Here is a 22,952-nt window from a genome sequence, read left to right on the forward strand (position 1 = left end):
ATATGCACAATAAAACAAATTAACATGAAAATAATTGTTTAGTGTTACCATGGAGATGTTAGCGAAGTTGCAAAGACTCGTATATTCCCTAAAGCAAGGAGATGGAGAACAGAGGCAGATTCAAGGGGGTGCACGCGGGGACTCCAGAGCCATATTATATATAAAAATATATATGGCTCTGGGGGACTCTCTACAGTTGCGCCTCCTCCCCCTTTTCACAAAATCTTGGATCCGCCCCTAGAGAAGTTGTTCACAAAATGAAGTTTCAGTATTGGAAATTTCTTGTTTTTATTATTTATTGGGTTTTTTGTAAAGCACAAGATGGTTAGTATACAGTTTCTATATTTTGGTTAAGATAATGAAAAAATACACACAAATACATGTATTGATTTATTAAATTTGTTTCTTCCGTTTAATAATAGATATGAGTAAGACTAACTGTCCGGATGACGAATATATAGAGTCAATAGAGGGAAAATTTGATTATTCTTATTATTGTGGTAATCTTAACCTCACACTTCAGAATCCATCAAGTGGTGGACCTACTGTGTGTCAAATCGCATGGTATTGGGATGATCAATTCAATATTCATTTCGGTTTAAGAGGTGAGTGTCATCATTTTGTGTCTCGTTTTAGTAGTAGTAGAATAGTAAATTGTTTACACTAAAACATCTTTGCTTTGCTTAATTTTCAAATTCAAATTTTCCCATTAAGCATTTAAAATCAGCACTGCTGACTCTTATGGCAGCCCCTGCCTCATATCAGACATATTGGCTTATGCCTCTCCTGGTTAAGATAAATGTCCCATTAAGAAAGAAGAATCTATTATATGTATCTGTTTTCTACTTACAGAATCTAGACCTAATACAATAAGTCCAGTCAATAAGACTACACCTACTACACAAGGTATGATAACTTATTTTAAGCTGGCCGATTTGTTTCTTCAGAATAAACTATTTTAATCTATGCGTTAAATTTAAATTTCTGTTTTAAAATAATTTAAATAATTAATAAAGTACTTATCATTTTCTCATATACGATCAACGAAATAGAAATGTACACATTAATTATTGGATCCAAGTGAAATTATTTTAATAAATATATTTGTAGTGTAGTTACTTAGAATCGTAAGCTAATAGCTTATACGTTATATTGTAGATCAGGTCAGAAAAATTGAAATATTAGAGAGAGAGATCATTTGCCAATAAACCTCCTTTTTTACGTCACCATGATAGTAATTATAGGCCTACAGTGGTAGATAAAACTTGATGAGTCCATTCAACACTATACACACTGCTATATTTGAGAAAAGTATCCTATGATTTTATGCTCATGGAATCTCCGGCCCAACTCTAAAATTAGTCTCCTCTCTCCCCTTCTCTTCCACAATTGTCAACCACCATAGGACTAGAAACGTAGGCCTACAACATAACAAATAGATACAAACACAAGAACAAACAAGTATGTATTGATTAATTATAGTGTTAAAATATGTTACGATATTTTGATGTAGGGATCAAAAATATATTTTATTTTCTCTTCACTTTAATAGAATGTCCAAATAAACCGTATATGAAGTCAACAAACGGAACATTGAGTTATTTTGGATATAAAGATGGTAGATTTGACTTGACACATCAGAATCCTTCAGGTGGTGAACGTATTGAGTGCCATATCACAGTGGATGACATTTTTTTACAATCCGTTTATTTCGGTGTAAGCGGTAAGATTGTTTACCATTTTGTTTCTCTTTTTTCTCAAAGAATGTGACAAAGTATTTTTCATTCAAATGCGTTGGTTGCTGTATCATACTACATTATTTATGTACCATACAAAGTCAATAAACTATTGTTGGAGAAAATATACTACAAAGAAGCATTAAACATGGTCATTAATCTATTTTGTTAATTAGGTCGGGTAAAAATCAAATTGAGATGATTTACAAAATGTATTTTTATTTAATAACATTCATTTTGATGGCCTAGAAAAGTTTACACACTAAGTTAACTAAAAACAGTAACATTAAAAGTTAATATTGTTAAAATATATACGTACATTAGGATAAAATTTATCTAGAAATAAACTTCTTAATTCAAGTTTAAAGGAGTTAATGTCAAAATAAGTATAATATTAATTGAAATGTTGTTAAAAATGTATACATTATAAAGATTTATATTTTGGTTTTGTATAATGCACTTTCTATTGTGCTTTTTATAAAGGCTGTTGCTATCAATACATTACTATACTTTGATTTTCTATCTTTGATGATTTGTACCTCACACTTCTTAAATACAGTAAAGCGCTGGTAGTATGGCTAGTATTTTTGTCGAGTTAAGCTAGGAAGATAACGATCAATATGCATTTTTCCTACAGATAAATAAAGTGAAATAAAAAACGTTTCATCCTAGAACTATTAGGATAACTGTTTATGCTGCTAAGTCCAATCAAATGACGTTATGATTAGTAGTAGCATAGCATAGTGACATACAACGATTTTATTGCTATTATTGATTATGACGTCATTTGATTTTAGAAATATTATTTTATCAAAGACAGCATTACTTAATTATCCTATAGTTCTAGAATGAAAACTTTTCCAATCTCTTTCTTTCTTTTCTTGTTTTATGTAAGTAAAATGTACAGTAAGTTTATTTATCGTTATAAACGGTAATTGTTTGGACAACGTGGCACATTTAATACCACAAAGTGTGATAATTTCTTTCTATCATTTTGTTTTCTACTTTATAGAATCTGACTTTACAGTACGTATAAACAGAGAATCTACTACTACACAAGGTATGGCAATACATATTTATACCGATTTGAGGGCTGGTGCTATGTTTTACACATCCGATAATACCTCTTGTCTCATTATGTGGCTGTCGCCTCGTTGATATATAACCTTTCATCATTCACCTCATGCCATTATTTGTAACATTACACGAATATAAAACATTCATTATTTGTTTTAAACATCTAAATAGATTACTGTCATTCGAATCAAATGAAAGGTAGGCCTGGCCAAGGGAAGGGAATTACACTCAACATTCATTATTTGTATACTAGTCTACTCTTGCTTTTTTATGAATCAAAGAATTGTTGATACAATTGTAGTCTATTGTATTTAAAATATACTAGACGTGTACCCTTCAAGACTTGTACTATCTAAATGTGTGAATTTAACCTCTCTGTGACATGATTTTGACATAAAGAATTTGCAGAAATTGGCATTTGGCCACCGCAAAGATATTGGAATTCGGCGTACTAACATAGCCGGATGATGGATGAAGTGGACTGTTTAGAAGGAAAAGGTGTAATTATTAGAATAATATGGATCTTTCTATGCGTCACTTTTTAAATGGAATATTGTATTGTAAACTAAATTCAAACTTATTATAGCGCCATTTGAACTTTTTAATGAAATTTACATAAATGCATGAATTATTATCATCGTTATGCATAAGGCTTTTGTGGCCCGAGACGACATTGTTGGAGCGAGTGAGTGGCCGATACGTAGCCATAATATCGGCAAGGGTTCGAGGCTCACTCACTCCATGGTTATGATGGTTGAACGAGTTTTCTCGGATAAGGACTACAAACCGTAGGTCCATGAGTGTACACATCTGGCTCATGTTCACTTTAAAGAACCTATTACATCTTTCGAGACGAGTAGGGGGTTACCCCAGTGTACTAGAAAAAACAGCAACTGAAGAGGTTACACAAAGAATAATAAATAAATAAATTGGTTTTGTTTTATTAGTTAAATAAATTGAAAAATGAATATTCATAATACTTAAATGATTGCATGGTCAACACTAGTTATGACGCGAAAGGTTTGATCTAGGCTGACATCCTGTATCATCAATGTGTGAGATAGATTTCAACAACAAAAAGGCCAGAATATATAAGGCCTAACTAGGCTACAAATACAACTGTTTAAAACAAACTAGGCTACAAACTACATGTATCAACTGATTACCATTATTTTTTTTATAACAAATGAAATAAATAAATACACCTTGTATTTAAACATACGGACTACGATCCCATCTCCTTTTAGGCCTCGCTAATCCCCAACTGTTAAGACAGTCGTCGTACGCTAAAACGGTGTAAACGCCATGGGTCTGAACAGGGCCTAATTTGATATAACAATAATAATATTCATACTGTACTTGTTTTTGATTGGTCATCAGCACTGGTAGTAAATGTAGCATTCCTGTTTATTTAAGAGTCAAGTGAAAGGTGATGTTTTTTGTAAATTTGTATTGCACAATATTATAACACTTATAATTGTTATACTTTAAATGGTTGATTTTTCGTTCCATTTGGAAAAATAATAATTGATTCCATTTAATGAAAAGTTCGTCAGGATTGTTTAGAAAGTTAAGCTAAGAGTATGCGCAGGTCTCCTGAAGTTTATAGTGAGATATAGATATAGACAGATGACGAATCATTGATTATCGTACGCCTTGATCATTAAAAATTACAAATTGATCAGTTTTGTTTATCAAATGCAATGGCTTTTGAGCAAATGGAGTAATTAACAATAAAAAAAGTATGTAAAAGTGTTCCAAAATGCACAGAAAAATGTGTTGTTTAAAATGTATATTCTTCTTTTTCTTCTGTTTTTATACGCATCCAAACGCAAGCAACTCGGATAAGGATAAACTATGTATCATTTATCGTGCTTATAAACTAAGTCTCTATTAGGGAGTGGAGTGGAGGTGAACGAGCCGTGAGTTACAACCTTGGCACTAGGTTAGGACTGAACCCTGAACTCTGGGATTAGAAGGCAATCATGTTAACCACCAAGCTACATCTCCACTACAGAATAACCCCTGGAAAAACAACCTCCAAATAACTAATTTTCCCCCATGATGACAACTACTCACAACGAACAACTATCCTCTAGGAAAACTACACTAGACAACCTACTATGTCGTAATAATCGATGAAGTTGTTTTTGCCCATTGGGTGTCTCTTGGTAGTTGCCTTAGATGAAATGTTGTAATTGCTCTGAATCACTGAAGCGTATACAGTAGCTTTGTTTTACAGGTGCTCCACGTATATCTTATGCAAATTAGGCTTGTTAAGCATGCTTGCTTGACTCGGTAGGCTTGTATCTTTGTGTGTATGCTGTTAACAAGCGGATAACATTGTGGCGGTTATTTTGTTTACTGTGGTGACATATAGTTGGTAAGTGCTTCTGTATTTTTTACTTAAGTACAATTTTAAGCAAGATACATAATGTAGTTGTTAGTCCTAGCTAAGTATTTAATAGAGATATCATTATTGGGAATTGTATTCCATTTCATTATTGAACTGCTTTCAACGCAATGTTGTTATGAATGCATGATGTTCTCTCAATGTACTGTACCACACTCAATAATAGTAATACATTTGCGGAATATTTTTTCCTTTGTTTTAATTAAGTTATTCACTTTCGTAGAAACAAACATAAATAATGATTTCACTAATTTAAAAAAATAAATAAACTGTAAATTTTAACTAGAAACCAATGTCTGACAGACAATTTGATTGGATACAATTTGTTGGTCAAAGTGAATAACTATTATGTGATATCAAAATGGCATATTCACCATTTTGTTTTATTTTCAGATATAATAACATTTTTAATGCCAATGTAATACCTAAGATATCTAACAATCAGTATTATGTTACGAGTATTATGTTACGAGAAAAAAAAGAGGGAGGGACACACAGAGGATGGATTCGTCTAGGTGTTTTATAAGATTTCTTGAAAGAAAAGAAGTGTTGAAAATTGAATAGAAAACAAGTTAAAGCTCTGTCTACACTACAAAAACTTTATGTGACCAAACATGTGATGTGCCTATAGGCCTATATAGACATGATGAAGTCATATCACTACCATATTTGAGTATATCAATACCATATTTGTGCACATCACACTTTTTGTCTAGTTTCATAATGTAGACAGAGAGCTTTAAAGTAGGCAATCAAAGAGAGAAAAAACAAGATTATCTGTCATGTTCACTACAATAGATAATGAATGTCCTGATCATTCATAGTATTCACAATAAAACAAATTGACATGAAAATGATAGTTTAGTGTTACCATGGAGTAAATAGTATAATTAGCTCTAAAGCAAGGTGATGGACAGGTTGTAGTCAGCCTGTCGTGGTATCTTCTATAAGCTACAAAATGAAATTTCAATATTTGTAACTCATTTTACTCTATAGTTCACTATGTCGGTCTGTCTGTCGGTCCGGTATCACTATGCGTTTTAGCACTCGACTTATGGCTGTTGGCCTTGTTATTTTATATTGTGCCGTTTGTAAAGCACTTTGTAAGTTATATATCTATATTATATATTTATATATATTATAAAATCAATTTGTTGATATTATAAAGTCTGTGGTACACCACGTGTGTGGTTCTATAAAGAAAAGTTTAGTTTATTGAAGTTACAATCATTTATATACTTTGATTATCATTAGTAGAACAGTTCAACTTAACTCAACTGCGTTTATGTCACCATATTTTGCGTTACTGTCACCATGGATGTACAAATTTGACAAACGGGCGTATGTTTAAAACGAAAATAGTACAGTAGTAATATTTTATTACATAATTAATGATTGGGGAAAATGTGTTTATGAGATATCAATTGAAAAACAAATGTTGATATATGAATTGAAAAGAACAAAACATTTTTTAGTATAACTGAAACTATTCAGGTGGTCCTTATATGAATGTTACATTGAATGCATATTATTAATTTTATGGTAGACTTGGTGAACATTCTGAACGTATAAACAATTCCATTCAATAATTATTACGATTTAAGTAGAAAGTGCACGAGTGTCATCCTTTTGTATTTCTGTTCTTAAATGAAATTGTTTAGATTAAATGTCTTTGTATTATATTGCAATTGGTATCATACAAAGTCATTAGGTATAGGTCTTTTATATATAAAAATAAAACAGACAAATTTCTTGTTTCTGCCTCAAAATAAAAATATTTATTATACAAGTACTTTCGACCATAGGTCATCATCAGGTACTAATACTTTGTATTGATGTTTAGTAATTCAGTAAACAAAAATACTAAATGAATGCTAATGTTTACTAATGGTATGATAATAAAGGTTAAAATTATGATATCAATGAGGAAAAAACAGAAAATAATGAAAAAAGGTAGAAAATGTTTAGAAATGATGTAACGAAACATTGAATGAATAAAGGTGGTGGTGAACCACAAAAGATAAAAAGCAGGTATAGGTCTTATATCTACGGAAATTAAATATCATAGAGGTTGAGGTTGATACATCATCTTTTTTCAATCACTTCCTGTGTCGAATCAAATACTTGCAAACAATACCAGTTTCAATGATTTAAAGTAGCTTGGAGATGGGATAGTAGGCCTGTTAAGTGAACCAATCCTTCAAATTGTGATACAATTTTGAAACTTTGCACAGTTATTCATTAGGGTGTCAAAAACATGAAATGGAAGGGTTGCACAACATTTGGTCAGGGGAAACCGCCATTTTGGATTTCAAAATGGCGGACCCAAAATTTTCACTTTTCAGGTATATCTCTGCTAAAGAGGCACCTAGAGTTCTGATTTTAGGTGCAAATTATATGGTAGTGGCGGACTTGATATCGTTTTGCAGTAGACAGTCAAAGATAACTAACAAGGAAAAAAAATGATCTACAAGAGTATTAATGAACGATTACCATTCAGAGTATTCACAATAAAACCAATTGATATGAACATAATAGTAGTGTTACCACGGAGATTGTTAGAGACTCAACCATATAAGCTCTAAATCAAGAAGATACCCGTATTTGTTGCTGTGTTGCTGAGTTATAATAGTCAGGTGGCTTAACAACAAATTACATGGAATTTCAGTATTGCAACCATATTGTTTTTATTTTATATTGGAGTGTTTGTAAAGCTTTCATGCGTAAGTTATAAATTTGATATGAAACTACATATTTGTGACTAAGTATGGTGTGGATGAGAGATTTCACAAACGGGCGTATCTTTTAAAAAAAATGAAAATAGTATTAATTACAACGCTAAATATCAATCTGCCACTGTTTTATCTACATAATTATTATTTATGAAATATCAATTGAAAAAGAAATGTTGACATTTGAATTGAAAATAACTAAATAAAATAAGATTTGTTTTTACTTTTGTAGAATCATCCTACTTTTATCATCAAACGTATTATTAATGTTACTTTCGATTCACATACAAAAATGTTGTAACAGACATTAGTTTATTCAAAGAAATTAAACATAACATAATCGAACTAACTAAATGCTAAGTAAAAAATTAATTTTCTTAATGCAGCGTATAGACATAAATAAAACAAAATAAAACATAAATAATATGCCATGAAGATGTACATGAGGCTTGACATTAGCACTGAATCAAGTAAAAACAATGTTGTTGTCTCGTATAGTGATGGATGCTATGAGCTACAAATTGAAATGTACGTCAGTAAAGCTCTGTCTACACTTTCAAACTTTATATGACAACAAAATGTGATGTGTCCATAATATCTGGGCATATCACCACCATATTTGGGCACATCACACTTTTTTTGTCAAACCAGTTTGGTAGTGTAGACAGAGCTTTATAGCCTATTGGTAATATTGTTTTTATGTTCTATTGGGCTATTTATAAATTTATTTAGTTATTTAAGAACATTAGGCGCTGTAATACTAACTTATCTCTCACTTTATTAGTAGAATCAACCTGTCCAGATGTCCCGTATATAGGGTCAACAAACGGAACATTAAGTGTTAATAAACTTCGTCTTGCGCTACAGAAAGCGTCTAGTGAAGATGTATATACCGAGTGCTATATCAAATGGAATTGGCATTTCTATGACCGTACATATAGATTTCAATTCGGTTTAAGAGGGAAGTATTATCTTTTTGTCTCTGATTTTTTTTAATTGTTACAGTGAGTTCTTGTATAAAACGTCTGAGCATCATAAATGTCAAACGTTCGACAGCATAGCTACCCGTCCCAAATTGGGCACCCCATTTCCTCCATTTTGAATTTGAAATCAGCACTGCTGACTCTTATGGCAGCCCCTACATCTAGTATCTGCCTCAGACGTATTGGCCTTCCTCTGGTCAAAGAGTGCACTGGATGAGATGCCCTTTGTCAATAGGAATAGGAACAACAATGTGCTTTCAACAGTGCTTCCAAATCCATTAATGACATGAATGTAAGACTAATTGACATAAGAAGGGTTTGTTAAGTATCTTAAAGCTTACACTTGTTTATACTTTTAATGTTTTTACAGATCCTACAGCAGCAGTCAGTGAATCTACTGCACAAGGTATTATGGAAGTATATTTATTTCTTGTAGAAATTAAAACTTATTTCTTAAAGATGTATTGTCCCAGTGTGTTGAATAAACAATTGAAATGCTCCCTTTGTATTTTGAAAAAGATGTTTTAGGCACAAATATAAACATTTTTCTCTTCCTAATAGGATCGACCTGTCCACTTGGTCAGAATATAGAGTCAATAAACGGACAATTGAATTTAAATTATAGTGGTCCTCTCCTCACACTTCAGAATCCATCAAGTAGTGGGCCTACCGAATGCCATGTCACATGGGAAGATGATTATTATTATTATTATTATGTAGATCCTTCTTATACTATCAATTTTGTTTTTAGAGGTAAGTGTTTCCTTCGTCCCTAAGATGCGCACCTCCCCACGCCCAAATCAGCCTTGATAAAACGGCCAACTCTTCCAATACCGGAGTCTCTGAAAACCGGAAACTCTCCCAATACCAGAGTTTTCTTGAATTCTAAATAGTCCCAAATTCATTTTTACCGTTCGAAATACATTCCGAATACCAGACTTTTCAGAAAACCAGAAAAATCTGGCCAGTTATTAATAACTTCCAAAATATCAACATGCGCCCTCTGTGCCAATATTTTGCCAAGTACTTCACTCACTGAGTGCTAATTAATTGGTTAACTTATATTTAGGGAATAGATGAGCTATCTTTAACATGACAATAATTATTCTCATACATTATTCATGATATAATAATTTCCACATCTACTATTAAATATCATTTTCTTAATAATAATTATACATAAATTATCAGAAAATCTGGATTTTGGATGTGTAACCCAAAAAAAATAGATTTATCTCCGTCACATTAAAGAGGTAGCCTATTCTATAATTCTACTCCATTTCATTAAAAATCAGAAATAATAATTGAAATTATCCGTGCGGATAACCAACGAATTAAGTAAAATGCTGAAAGTCAACTTAGAATTGAAGTTTTTGTTTATTTACACAGAATCTTCTACAACAGTAGGTCCAGTCCGTGGAATACCATCTACTACACAAGACTTTCCCACACCAGTCGATCATCAAGATGAAATAATAGCAAGTGATGTATTTCTCTATTAATAATACTTAGTCCTGATTGGTTGATTTCCCATAATATAGAATTGTTAGTTTGGTTCAATGGTGTGTAGAAAGAAGTTACTTACGCAATCTTAGTAGAACTTTCCTTTCCAATTCAGGGGACGAGTCTATTAAGGAGGCAATTTCCAATGACATTGACAAGAGAAAATATGTTTACACTACTATCACCTCATATTCAGAGGACACCTTTATTAAAGGTGTCCCCTTAATAGAGGTTCTAGTGTAGTAAACCACTCTACTTATGGACATACAGTAAACATGTGCACAGCGCTCTAAACGTAAAAATAGTTTCTTTGTTTTAGATAAAGTCAGATCGACGTTCAATCCTAGTATCAAATAGTTTTTCCTCTTATAATAAAATCAAAGGAAGATTATGTCACAGCCTAGAGTTAGATCTGTGTGAAATTTATGAATAAATTACTAATTCTTTGTGTTCTCACTTTAGGTCGACAAACTTTTTAATGACTTTGAAAGTACTATAATTGAACAAATGAAAGAGAGGGACTTCACATCTGATTTTTTTGTTGAAGAAGAAAACTATGGTACGAATCATTTTGTTTTTGCCCCAAAGGGATAGCTTAATATTTACTAGAGTGTAGTTGTTCGGGATGAAGTTGTCCGGGTGTAGCTATCCAGGGTGTAGCTATCCAGGGTGTAGCTATCCCGGTTGTAGTTGTCCAGGGTGATGTTGTTGGGGTGTAGCTCCTGTATTATGGTGTAGCATCCAGGGTGTAGCTATCCTGGGGGTAGTTATCCAGGGTGTAGCTATCCCGGTTGTAGTTGTCCAGAGTGATGTTATTAGGGTTACTGTACCTCCTGTATTATGGTGTAGCATCCAGGGTGTAGCTATCCAGGGTATCGCTATCCAGGGTGTCGCTATACAGGGTGTAGTCATCTATGTTGTATCTATCCAATCCAGAGTATCGCTATCCAGGGTATCGCTATCCAGGGTAGCTATCCAGGGTGTCGCTATCCAGGGTAGCTATCCACAGTATCCCTATCCATGGTGTCGCTATCCAGGGTGTCGCTATCCAGGATAGCTATCCAGAGTATCGCTATCCAGGGTAGCTATCCAGAGTGTAGCTAAAAAATAAATGAAATAAAAATAATTATGGTTTTAACTGTTTTATAGTTGTGTTAGCAAAGGTAGAGATTGTGGACATTGACCATCCGATACTGAACAACCTTCAACTTTCTGATGAAAATACAGTTGAATTTGCGCTTCAACTTGACACAAAGGGTACGGGAATAATCTTTTACAATTTCGCTCAAATATTGGAAAACTATTTGTTTTGTTTATTTGTTCATAAATTTCCTGAATTCTTGACAAAAACTGAAAAATCCACAAGTTAAACATTTCTTTTTAGATTTTGGCATTGTGGCATCACTTATAACAATTGTTTCTTTATTATTGACCCCTACAAAAATTATTCATCTAATATAAATATATTACTTACTGTTGAATTATTGACATTTTTCGTATTCAATCAGAAACTTTTGTGACGTTTTTTTTTTACATTGAATCATAATAATGTGAAATAAACTACAATAGAAAAAGATCTGAACACAAATTTGCAATCGAATTCACCAAAATTACATAATCTTGTTTTTAGGTGAAGTCCTGGTTGTTGCCACTCTCAGCAATCTCACAGAAGCTAAAACAGGCCAAGAGGTGGAAAGGGGGACTGTCGACCTAGAATTGTAAGTTAAATACGTTTTACTACTAATAGCTTACACCACTGGTTACTATTTGAAATCTCCAATAATTTTTTAAAACAAACATGCATAATCAACCATGGAATCGAAAGCTTAGTTTAAATCATCTAGACTGGTAACTATTTGGAGCCTAAAATCTATTTAGTGAAAAGTTTGAAAATTCTTGTTTATACAGGGGTATTGAGGATGTTGACTTTCAGTACTTATCAAGTACATTTTCATGTAGTGTTTACAATATCTCAAACAATTTTTCAAACATGAATGCCGATTTAAACTTTACCATCTCTGAACATTCCGTGAGTAACTTTATTATTGATTTCATTCAATTTAAATATTTAATTTAAATAAACAAATCCCTATTTAAGGTGAGACGGAGTCACTTTTGATAATGTAAAATGGTTGATTAAACCCCTATTAATTTTTCCTTTCACAAAAACAACAAAATAATCGTTATTAATACAAAAATGGATCGTCATATTATTAATTGTCCAATGCTTGACAGTTTTCATTGGTGATAGGCCTACTGGTACTCCACATTCAGTTTCTCCTTGTATTTATAACTGTACAGTGCAAATGTAATGGACCGATAAAATCCATTTGATTGTGACCAATCGGGTGGATGCAGAAAGATTATTATGTGAGAGCCAGTGCCCAAAAATTGTAAAATAAAGTAAATAAAGTTCTATTGGTTTCTTTTTCAGTGTAGATCAGCAGATTTGTTTTCAGGCGTAATTACTTACTTCTTTTTTTGTTTCTTTCTTTCTTTAAAATTCAAGGAGTGCTGAAATATTAAGGTCAAAGGTCAAAAATTCATCTGACTGGGGTTTTGTTCTATGAAACATAGTATTTCTAGTTATTTTTAGGGTTTTCTTGCTGCGAAAATAATAGGAGTATACTGTATTTATCTTATATTATTTATTATATTTTTTAGCTAACAATCTTAACAGAAATTAAAGAACTGACGTCAGAGCCAATTTGTCTTTTCTTCAATGAAATAAAAAGGTAACACGTCTTATATTTTTTTAACAAATTGAGAACATCGGATATTATAATAAGTTAATACAATAGGATCCCGAATTGGCATTCCTTGAGCTTTTCGAGAGGAAGAAGTATTTATTATTATCTCAACCAAAAAAAATCTTAAATGAACAGTATAAAATTAATGAACATTTATGAGTGGAAAGATGGAATTTCATATTTCACCGAATGAAATTATTTGTACCATTCCACGAATATAAAAACATTCTTTAATTATATCATCTAAGTAGATTCGTGTCAGTTCATTCAGTTAGATTGAATGAAATGAATGCCTACTTTTAATTCAGATTGAAAGCTAAGGTTGGCTATGATATTTGTTTTTAACATCTAAAGATTGTATTTACATATATAAGTTGTATTATAAATAATCAACATAACTCTAAACACCCTTCAACGAACCTACCTATACCTTATAAATAATCTCACTAAAATCACGGAAGATTTCGTTGGTGGCCAAAATGCTTGGTAACGTAATGCTAAAGCAATCGTGTTGAACAATCACAAGTGAGAGTTCGAATAATTCATCTCTTGTGATTGGTCAACTCACTAAAACGTGGTTCCCACTAGAACGTAACGCCGCGACGTATCGACGCAAAATGCTGTATTGCGTAATCACAAGTGGGAACCGACGACGATACAGCACTTTGCGTCAATACGTCGTTACGTTGCGGTGCGTTGTAGTGGGAACCACGCTTTACGTTGCGTTACGTCGTTGCGTTGCGTCTCTAGTGGGAACCAAGCTTTACGTTGCCTTGCGCTTAAGAGGGATGTAAGCGCAGCGTAAAAGTGATAATTCTAACTGTCGCTCGTCATTGGAACTGTATGCGTATTCACGTGCTTGCGTTGACTGTCAATAGGAAACAAGCCATGCATTGATGCCATTATTAACACTGTCGTTCAAACTATTTTATTTTTAAAGGGTTTGGAGTGACAGAGGTATTATAACTCACCATTCAGATGTATCACAGAATCAGGTATCTTGTTACTCTAAGCATTTAACCAGCTTCACTGTGATGATGAAAGTTACTAATACGGACACGGCGCATGACGTAGGTTTTTCCAGTCAGCTTTTGCTGACATGGATTCTGTTTTACAAACCAACCTTTTTTTATTTATTTCCACCAAACGCGACATTTGATACATTCGCCAACTGGTCTATCTTGTCCGGCTTATCTTTCCACCCGTTAGCTTGTTCGTGAGTTTATGATCGAGTGGAGAATGGGCTAAATTGGACGTTTTATAAAATTTCAAATGTCTCCGATCGAGCTGATCGATAGTATAATTCATGGAGGGCTGAAAGCACAGGGTCAAGGGTCAGACAATTCATATGACTGGTTTATGTTTACATTGATTACAATTATGAGAAGTTGATTCATCACTGTTGCAACGTACGCAAAGCAAAAAACGATATTGAATATCGTGTCACACGGTTCCCATACTTGTGACCCGAACTTATGTTCTTACGGCACTTTGCGTCGATAACTTGTGTCTACGTCCTTCCATTGCGTCCTAGAGTGGAAACCCAAGTTTTAGGTCGCATAGGTGCTGCTTCAAAAATAGTAAAATGTCTTGGTGCAACCTTTGACTAAATTTTAAAAACTTACTGTAGCTCCCTGACGCAAAAAATATAAATGCCAGCAATTATCATCTTGTTACTTTTTACCATTTTTTTACTAAGGCACCAGATGGCCACAAATTATCAATGTTCTCAAACGTTTGTGTTTATCTCTCGCTCATTGCCTTGTGCGCCACGCTTGGTGTTTACTGTTCATTTCGGTAAGTAAATGTTAATATTTCGTGGTTATTACACCCATATGATAGTTTTTAGCTAGTCATAGAAACACAATGTTCTGTTATTATTAATACAAGATAATGTAGTGAAAAACGAATGATTGTACTATTACATCATGAACATTGATGTGATTGGCAATTGTAGACAACAAAACGACACATTTAAATTATCTGTGTTTATTATTTATTATTTTATATTCAAAGTGTTTTATTAATCTTTATTTTTTCATGTTTTTGGGGGACAATACATCTTTAACTGAATTTAATCATTTATACCATATTTAGGGAATTATGGAACTCTCTACGGAATAACATTCATAAGAACTTAGTTGCCAACATGATCATAATGCAATCGCTATTTTTGTTTGGAATTGATCGGACAGGTCTGAGGGTAAATAAGAGCTTTATTATAGCATAGTTTCTAAAGTAGGGGAAATGTAGCTTGTGTTCTTTCTGGAAAATGTATACATACTGTGTAGTAGTTCAGGAAAAAAGAAACCCCTTTTGTAGTTTGTGGGTAGGCCTATGTTTCCTTTAAAGCACACATTTTTTAACTGAGCATTATAGTATAATTAGAAGATGATGTTATATCACTTATTTATTGGTTTCATGCGAGAATATTCTTTTCCTACAAATATATTCGATATGATAGGCGCTAATTTTGGTGATTTTAGGGCGCAAACTGGCTGAACTGAGCTTTATAGTATGAGACAATAACATTCTTTCTAGATTGCATGCAAGATAATCACATTCCTGCTGCATCTTACATCACTCAACACCTTCACTTGGATGTGTGCTGAAGCTGTCTATCTTATGTTCAAAGTTTCATCTGTAGTTCAAAGCAAACACAACCGACTGAGGAATTTCCTGGCAATGTGCTATGGTATCCCACTTGTCATTGTATTCGTTTCTTCAGCTGCATTTTCATCGAACTACATCTCTGAGGGTGACTTGTAAGTCAGTCTTCATCGTTTAAATATCATATTCGAACCTGGTATAGTATCCGTACATGAAAATTACAGTTTGGAAGGTAGCAGCTGGTCTTTCGTATAAGTAACATACTGTAGGTGGTTCCCATCTCAATGCAAACAATACAGTAGGCCTACAATGCAAAATATACCTAACATTTTTATTAAATTTAACAGTTTTCTCATAGAAAAAACACATATTTATATGAATTAAGTTACTAAAGAAGGAATGACCAAATAATAATATTTTGAAATATTAAAAATGGAATAGCATAACTCTTTGAATTTTATTTCACAGATGTTGGTTAAGTCAAAAAGATGGGATGATATGGGCATTTGTAGCGCCAGCTGTTTGTATCGCCCTGGTAAGATGCTTTATCTCTCTCCCTCTCTTCTCTCTCTGAACTATAAATGCCCAACAGTCCAAACATTCCCGACTACGTAGAATTGTGCGTGCAACATTCAAAGCTAGGTGACAAAGCTTCCAATGTACACAAACACTCCTTAGCTTAAAGGCATCCGACTAAGACGTACTTTATAAACGCACTGGCTTGTTAGAATAACATAACGAAACTGGTCTCAACAATATAGTAGACCTACTCTATGTTTTTATGCATTACGTCATTGTATTGATTAATTATTCAGGCATAACGATGTGTAACCAGTCCCATCATATACGCCTCTTCTTCAAGAATCGATGATTTCTCATACTAATTCATAACAATATATACAATAATGGGAATAATATTGTAGGCCTACTATTTGTTAAATATTGCACTCCAGCCTTTGATACACATAACATGAATTTGACTCCCAACAATCTTATGCTATTTCCCATTTAGTTCTACATTGGGATTTAGTAGTATACCATTAATTAAAATGGATACAATTCTCTAATGTAAACCTTAATCTTGATCATTTTACGTTTCTTAAAGGTCAACACTGCTATAATGTGTAGAGTGGCAAAAACAATCTATAAACGAGCTGGGAATATGGTCCGAAAGTCACCTCGACAAAAAGTAAAGTTTACACAGATAAGGTAATGTAAATTAATTTACTGCCAATTACGCAAAAGCCAAGTGCTTTTTCACATAATTTGTCCATTGGCGCCAGAATTATCTATGCTATCAAGTTAAACCCGTGCCCAAATAAGTGAGTACAGACGATGTTGATTTAAGCTAATCCAACCCTTGTACATAATAAAGACGACGGTGAGTATATTGAGGGTTGTGTAACTGCGACACCGGTTCTTTCTGTGTGAACTACACCTCTCCAATGCTTGATGCATAGCTACTCATAATTCATATTTATTTAAAGAAAATAATAAAATATCACACTTTAGAAAAGCTGCAAAGGGAACCGGCATGCTGTTACCACTGATGGGGACCACGTGGCTGATTGGTCCGTTTGCTATAGGTCCTGATACTGTATTTCTTGAATACATATTTGTTTTACTGAACGGTTGTCAAGGCATCTTCATATTCTTCATCTACTGCGCATTTGATGATGAGGTAAACGTGATTAGTTTGTTCCCACTGTTGAAAATCACATAAGCTGGAAGAGTTTACTCATCACACTTAAGCGAGTTCATTTGTTTGATCATTCTTTGCACTTAAGTTGAGCATCAACTACGACCTACTTTTCAATTCCAACACATTTCGTTAGATGTTCACATCATTGTCGACCTCTTCATTCTTTGCACTTAAGGTGAGCATCAACTACGACTTACTTTTCCTTTCAACACATTTCTTTAGATGTTCACATGTGCCGCATTGTCGACCTTTTCATTCTTTGCACTTAAGTTGAGCATCAACTACGACCTACTTTTCCTTCCAACACATTTCGTTAGATGTTCACATGTGCCGCATTGTCGACCTCTACATTCCTGCACTTAAGTTGAGCATCAACTACTACCTACTTTTCCTTCCAACACATTTCGTTAGATGTTCACATGTGCCGCATTGTCGACCTTTTCATTCTTTGCACTTAAGTTGAGCATCAACTACGACCTACTTTTCTTTCTAACACATTTCGTTAGATGTTAACATGTGCCGCATTGTCAACGACCTTTTCATTCTTTGCACTTAAGCTGAGCATCAACTACGGCCTACTTTTCTTTCTAACACATTTCGTTAGATGTTCACATGTGCCGATTTGTCGACGACTTTTTCATTCTTTGCACTTAAGTTGAGAATCGAATTCGGCCTACTTTATATATTTTCTAACTCAATGAATCAATATGTTCACACTTTCGTTTGTTGTGTTAACTGTCATCAACTGCAACCTGCAATATTCATGCTCTGCAGATCAATTTAACCTCTCGTCAGGGTGTCCAGAAAACTCAGATCTGCGTGCATTATTAATACTGTTATAAGTTAGGGTTTGCATAATTTTGTTAATGTTTTGACTCTTAACTATTAAATTGTCTATATTATTGTATATATTTAATAGCATGGCAATTACTTGGATCCTTGCTGTTGGTATATTGGTGTCAGTATTGATATTTTATATCGTATATACTTCATTCGTAAAATATGCAACTATCTTAATTAATGCTAATTTTTATTTGATCATAAAATATATACTCTAAAAGTAATAGTATCTCAAATAACCTATCATTGATTAATAATGGAACAATAGAGTAGTGATGATCTGAGTTTTCTTAGAGCAGAATGATCTTGAAAGATCTAGAAAACTCAGATAATATATCTGAGATCTGAGTTTTCGTCACGCTTCATTGCTTGTCAGATCCGAAAGTTCATTGTTTGACTACGAAACATTGGCCTAAGACTCCATAGGCTAGATTTTCGCTCTCCGGGTGAAATCAATTATTGCAGGCGGCGATTGCACACTGCATAGTCCATGGGAGGTATGTTGTTGACCAATGAGAAGCGTTCGAATAATATTGACATTCTGGTTGTGTTTTGAGGGCCCAAATTACGTTCGTTTTAGATCTGCTTGCAGCACTCACTTGCACTTTGCAATTACTGATAATAGCTAGTTCTTACCTCTGAGACAACAATTAAATAATATGAACAGGCTTTCAATGCGCTGTATATAAAATAGAACTAAAACAGGTAAAATTGTTAGATAAATGAAACCGCTTGTTGGAAAATACTTCGGTCGGGTCTGAAGGGAGTTCAAATTTAAATTGACATCGATAGAGAATTCCACAACATTTCCACAAATTGGTACAAATGTATTTGTTGAATGTCAGATGAGAAAGTTTCGTGAGTTTGGTCCATTCAAATTGTATCATGTAAATATTCTCTCCATTTAACTCAACATTCAAAATTAGTTTTGTTTTCGTTTTGTTTTCTTTTTTATTTTTTTCTTATTAAACAGTTTGAGGCAAATAAATGATTATAAACAGTGTGTGTGATTGAAAATGTAATTACTGCAGTTACTGTAGTAAAATAATGTTGACATGGTTCATTACACAAATATGTTGGAAGTGATATTACTGAGAAACGGTATCTGCATATCAAATTTGAGCGCGTGATTTATGATACTAAAGTAACACCTTTTTCTTTCCAGATAAAGAAGTGTTTTGAAAAACGTTTCAAACGAAATCGGGTCACCGCAATCACTACAGTAACACAACCTGGACGTTAGTACACTTAGTGCAACTGACCCAGATAACGCTTGCTATATTGATAAAGGAAAACCATTTTCATATTTTGTTCGCATCTAAGGAAGGCTTTCCAAATAACTTTTAAATACACTATCTGGATATTCTGTTGTTGCTCTGTTTGGTCAGCACTGGAAATGTACTTTGTATCCTGTTGAGTCAAGTGAAATCTAATGTTTTATTATAGCTTTTTATCAATTTATATATTGCTTTTGTATCGTGACGTCATAGTATTGATAATTCAAATGTTATTCAATGCAAATGTATATTAAATGGTTCGTATTCATGGCATTCTTGTGCAATTTGTTTTTCGTGATGATAACGAGGCAGATGTTTTTAACTCATGAAAAGTGTTTGTGTATTACGTAAAGTTACACGTTAATGTTATAAAGTGATTCTTCTTTTGTTTGGAGAGCAACTTTATCATGGCAAATAGTTGTTAAAAATTCACCATTAAGCGTACTTGAAGAAAGCATTCTCACACCCAACCCCATAATACTAAGTGATGGCGCTAGTTGCAATCCAATATGCGTGATTGATTGAATTGATGAATGACGTAATGCATAAACGGCATTTAATAATGATGACGATTTGTAGGGCTTGGAGTTCATTATTGTCGGTCCAGTAAAAGTTATGTGCGTCATAGTGACAAGCTGTTGTATGTTGTAAATAAATTACGAATGAATTTAGCTTATTATTGACCGACCGACCATTTATAATTAAATTATAAATGGATTAGTCAAGATTTTTTGGAATAATCTACTGAATAAATACTCTTCACATATATTTATTGCACAAAAAAAGTAGTTTACATGTGTGTTTCTTTAAATGTATGTAACTCCTCAGCTGTATTATGCAAATTATAGGTCAATAGCGGCCGGAGATACGAAACGATTAATTAGTCACATCACGATAGACAACGCGTTTTAAAATTAAGTTGACGCACAAAGACTATTGAGCGCAGAAAGTAGCCTACTCGCTCGACTCCGATCCTTTTTTTCCGCCGTGCCGTTCCGTGTGGCTAGGTGCTCTCGCGATCGGTCTGCAACATGTGTTGAGACGGCGTATAAAAAGCAAAAACTATCGATATTTGTCCTGTGAAGAACTTGAACTTGTGAGTTTTACTAAATTCGTAAGTAGGGCTAGGGCCTACACTCTACAGGGCCACTGACTGGGGGGTGGCCCCAGAATGCATGCCTAGGCTAGGCCTAGCTAGTAGGGCCGGGCCTACCTACTCTACTACTAGGCCTAGCCTAGGCCCAGCAGCAGCAGCAGTCATAAAACTAATACTTAGTGTTCTTATAGTCGAGTCCTAGCCTAAATAGTAGGCCTGTTAAAAGCTTGAATGATGATAGTTAGCTAGCCTAAAAAATAGGCCTAGAATAGCTAGGTAGGCCTATAAATAATGTCTATCTCTAGTAGGGCCCTACTAGGCCCAGAGGCCTAGGCTTGTTTTTAAGCAGGTCAATTTGGGCTAGGCCTATTCATTATAACTTAAGTCTGAACTAGGCCTAGGCTAGCCTATTTACATAATAGTATTATTATGACATAATAAAACGTCACCTTTATTTACTTCGTCATATAAACGTCGCGCCACATGCATATAAACACATTTTCTATGTAGGGCCTAGGCCTAGCTAGTAGAATTCAATGATTGACATGATCTACAATTTACCAAGCATTTTGATACAATTTTGGGGTATTTATTTGGTTAACGCCCACCTCCTAAAAACCTAGGGTGTATGGTATTCAGATTTTTCCACAATGTTGACATTGTGCAAATCACACATAAATAATAAATACATTTTGAATCCTTTTGTATTTACAATTGATAGGCTATGGCATCAAATTATGCCAAGCGCATGGCTCGATTAAGTTCAAGAGTGTTTGGTCAACTAGTTCGTCCAACCAATCCAACATCGATGCGGGTTGTCGGTAATCTCAGCCGAGAGCCTATTGAACAGCAGAAATATTACGTTGACTACTACCCTCCTCATGTGGAGATTGCAAGGCTGATGTACAGACTAAGACACTTTGGACTTTATCGGTCAGTGTTCTATTAATATTTTTTTTATTTATGCACTTGTCAATTGTATGACCCACTATACTACACATCGGACAAATGACGTACCTCTCCCGGGTGGTCATGTAGTGGGTCATACAATTAACAAGTGCATTATTAAGTACCAGATGAGATCATATGAGTACAGATCACCCTGGCTGCAATATTTCTTTTCGTACCTAAGTTGGGGCCTCCTCATGAAACGTCACAAAATAAGCATGAATATTCAATAGTCATATCCATAAGTTGATGTAAGAATTGAGAGCCTAACTACAATTCGCTAATGCAAACGCTTTCTGTCGAGCTTTCTGTGTAATGGATGGATTATACTATGGACTTTAGATGTCAATGTATGGCGTTCGAATCTTTTCACTTTATAGTGAGAGAGACATTATTTAGAGGGTTAGGTTAAGTCTTTCACACCTGCTCCGGTCCGGCTTTAGCAAATAAAATCGAACCTTAATGTTTTTACAACGCGGCTATGTGCCCATCGATATGCAAGTATACGCATGGGTCGTTACAACGAATATTGGAATATTGTATCTATTTTTGTATCTTCCACATTATAGAGATGAGCACGCAGATTTTAAAGATGAAATGAAAAGAGTAGCAAAATTAAGAGGGAAAGGAAAACCGAAGAAAGGAGAAGGAAAACGTGCATTAAAACGCAAGTGATATCAGACCTTTATTTATAAGGTAACTTTCTTTCACACAAGTAAACGAAGTGACCGTGATTGTGAAACAAATATAGGAAGCAACTCGGCAAAGAAAACAAGAACCTATACACAGTTTTTCTTCTTCTGTTGGAAAGAAAATGAATGGTTTCCGTGGAAACTATGGGCTTGAATTAAAAAAACAATATCGAACAAAATTAGTTTGAAAGGTCACTTTGAGGAAGTAGCAGGTCTGGTGATGCCAAGAGAACTTGGAATTTAATAAAATAAAATTAATCTATTATCTGGCACTATTTATTTTCTGTTTTTCATGCTACAGTGGCCATACGTTGCCATACAGCATTGAAACACCGGTTCTCATCAGATCACCGAAGTTAAGCAATGTTTCAAACCTCATATCCCATTCATTAGAAGAAACAAAATCTGATAATATATTTTCTCAGGTTCCTTTTTGAAAGAAAGAGCCATATCGGGAGGGAACTGTATAACTAAAAAAAATTAACAAATCAAATAGATGGTCTATTCTTATTTCAGTGGTAGAGTAATACGATTAAAGAGACGTTTTAGAATTGAGTCTTGAAAACTTGCGACATAAACCACCAATAATTTAA

At 33.9% G+C, this 22,952-nt stretch overlaps 3 protein-coding genes and 1 long non-coding RNA gene across 5 annotated transcripts; all 4 read left to right on the forward strand.

Moving 5' to 3' along the window:
- The first annotated feature begins 406 nt into the window (after window positions 1-406).
- On the forward strand, window positions 407-8,954 carry LOC144855245 (uncharacterized). Its single transcript, XM_078713051.1, has 5 exons — window positions 407-605; window positions 853-906; window positions 1,553-1,723; window positions 2,749-2,796; window positions 8,746-8,954. Exons 1-5 carry the CDS (start codon window positions 425-427, stop codon window positions 8,952-8,954), a joined length of 663 nt encoding a protein of 220 aa, XP_078569177.1. The 5' UTR covers window positions 407-424.
- Window positions 8,955-9,293: 339 nt separating this feature from the next.
- LOC144855893 (uncharacterized) lies at window positions 9,294-10,420 on the forward strand. Its single transcript, XR_013614873.1, has 3 exons — window positions 9,294-9,347; window positions 9,503-9,694; window positions 10,331-10,420. It is a non-coding gene; the product is annotated as an uncharacterized LOC144855893 (long non-coding RNA).
- A 451-nt stretch (window positions 10,421-10,871) lies between these two features.
- LOC144855493 (adhesion G protein-coupled receptor L4-like) lies at window positions 10,872-20,171 on the forward strand. 2 transcript variants are annotated; one of them, XM_078713383.1, is made up of 13 exons: window positions 10,872-11,003; window positions 11,594-11,701; window positions 12,075-12,162; window positions 12,353-12,473; window positions 13,109-13,179; window positions 14,135-14,264; window positions 14,894-14,991; window positions 15,292-15,397; window positions 15,736-15,959; window positions 16,273-16,339; window positions 16,910-17,013; window positions 17,317-17,485; window positions 19,512-20,171. In XM_078713383.1, the coding sequence occupies exons 1-13, from the start codon at window positions 10,952-10,954 to the stop codon at window positions 19,587-19,589; spliced, it is 1,416 nt and encodes a 471-aa protein (XP_078569509.1). In that variant the 5' UTR covers window positions 10,872-10,951; the 3' UTR covers window positions 19,590-20,171. The 2 variants fall into 2 exon arrangements, with proteins under 2 accessions (XP_078569509.1, XP_078569510.1); XM_078713384.1 differs by lacking the exon at window positions 17,317-17,485.
- Window positions 20,172-20,564: 393 nt separating this feature from the next.
- LOC144855500 (small ribosomal subunit protein mS33-like) lies at window positions 20,565-22,620 on the forward strand. The gene is made up of 3 exons (XM_078713390.1): window positions 20,565-20,719; window positions 21,441-21,652; window positions 22,237-22,620. The coding sequence occupies exons 2-3, from the start codon at window positions 21,444-21,446 to the stop codon at window positions 22,340-22,342; spliced, it is 315 nt and encodes a 104-aa protein (XP_078569516.1). The 5' UTR covers window positions 20,565-20,719; window positions 21,441-21,443; the 3' UTR covers window positions 22,343-22,620.
- Window positions 22,621-22,952: the final 332 nt, after the last annotated feature.

Source organism: Antedon bifida, chromosome 11 (assembly GCF_963402885.1).
Source record: "Antedon bifida chromosome 11, ecAntBifi1.1, whole genome shotgun sequence".
Taxonomy (NCBI): Eukaryota; Metazoa; Echinodermata; class Crinoidea; order Comatulida; family Antedonidae; genus Antedon; species Antedon bifida.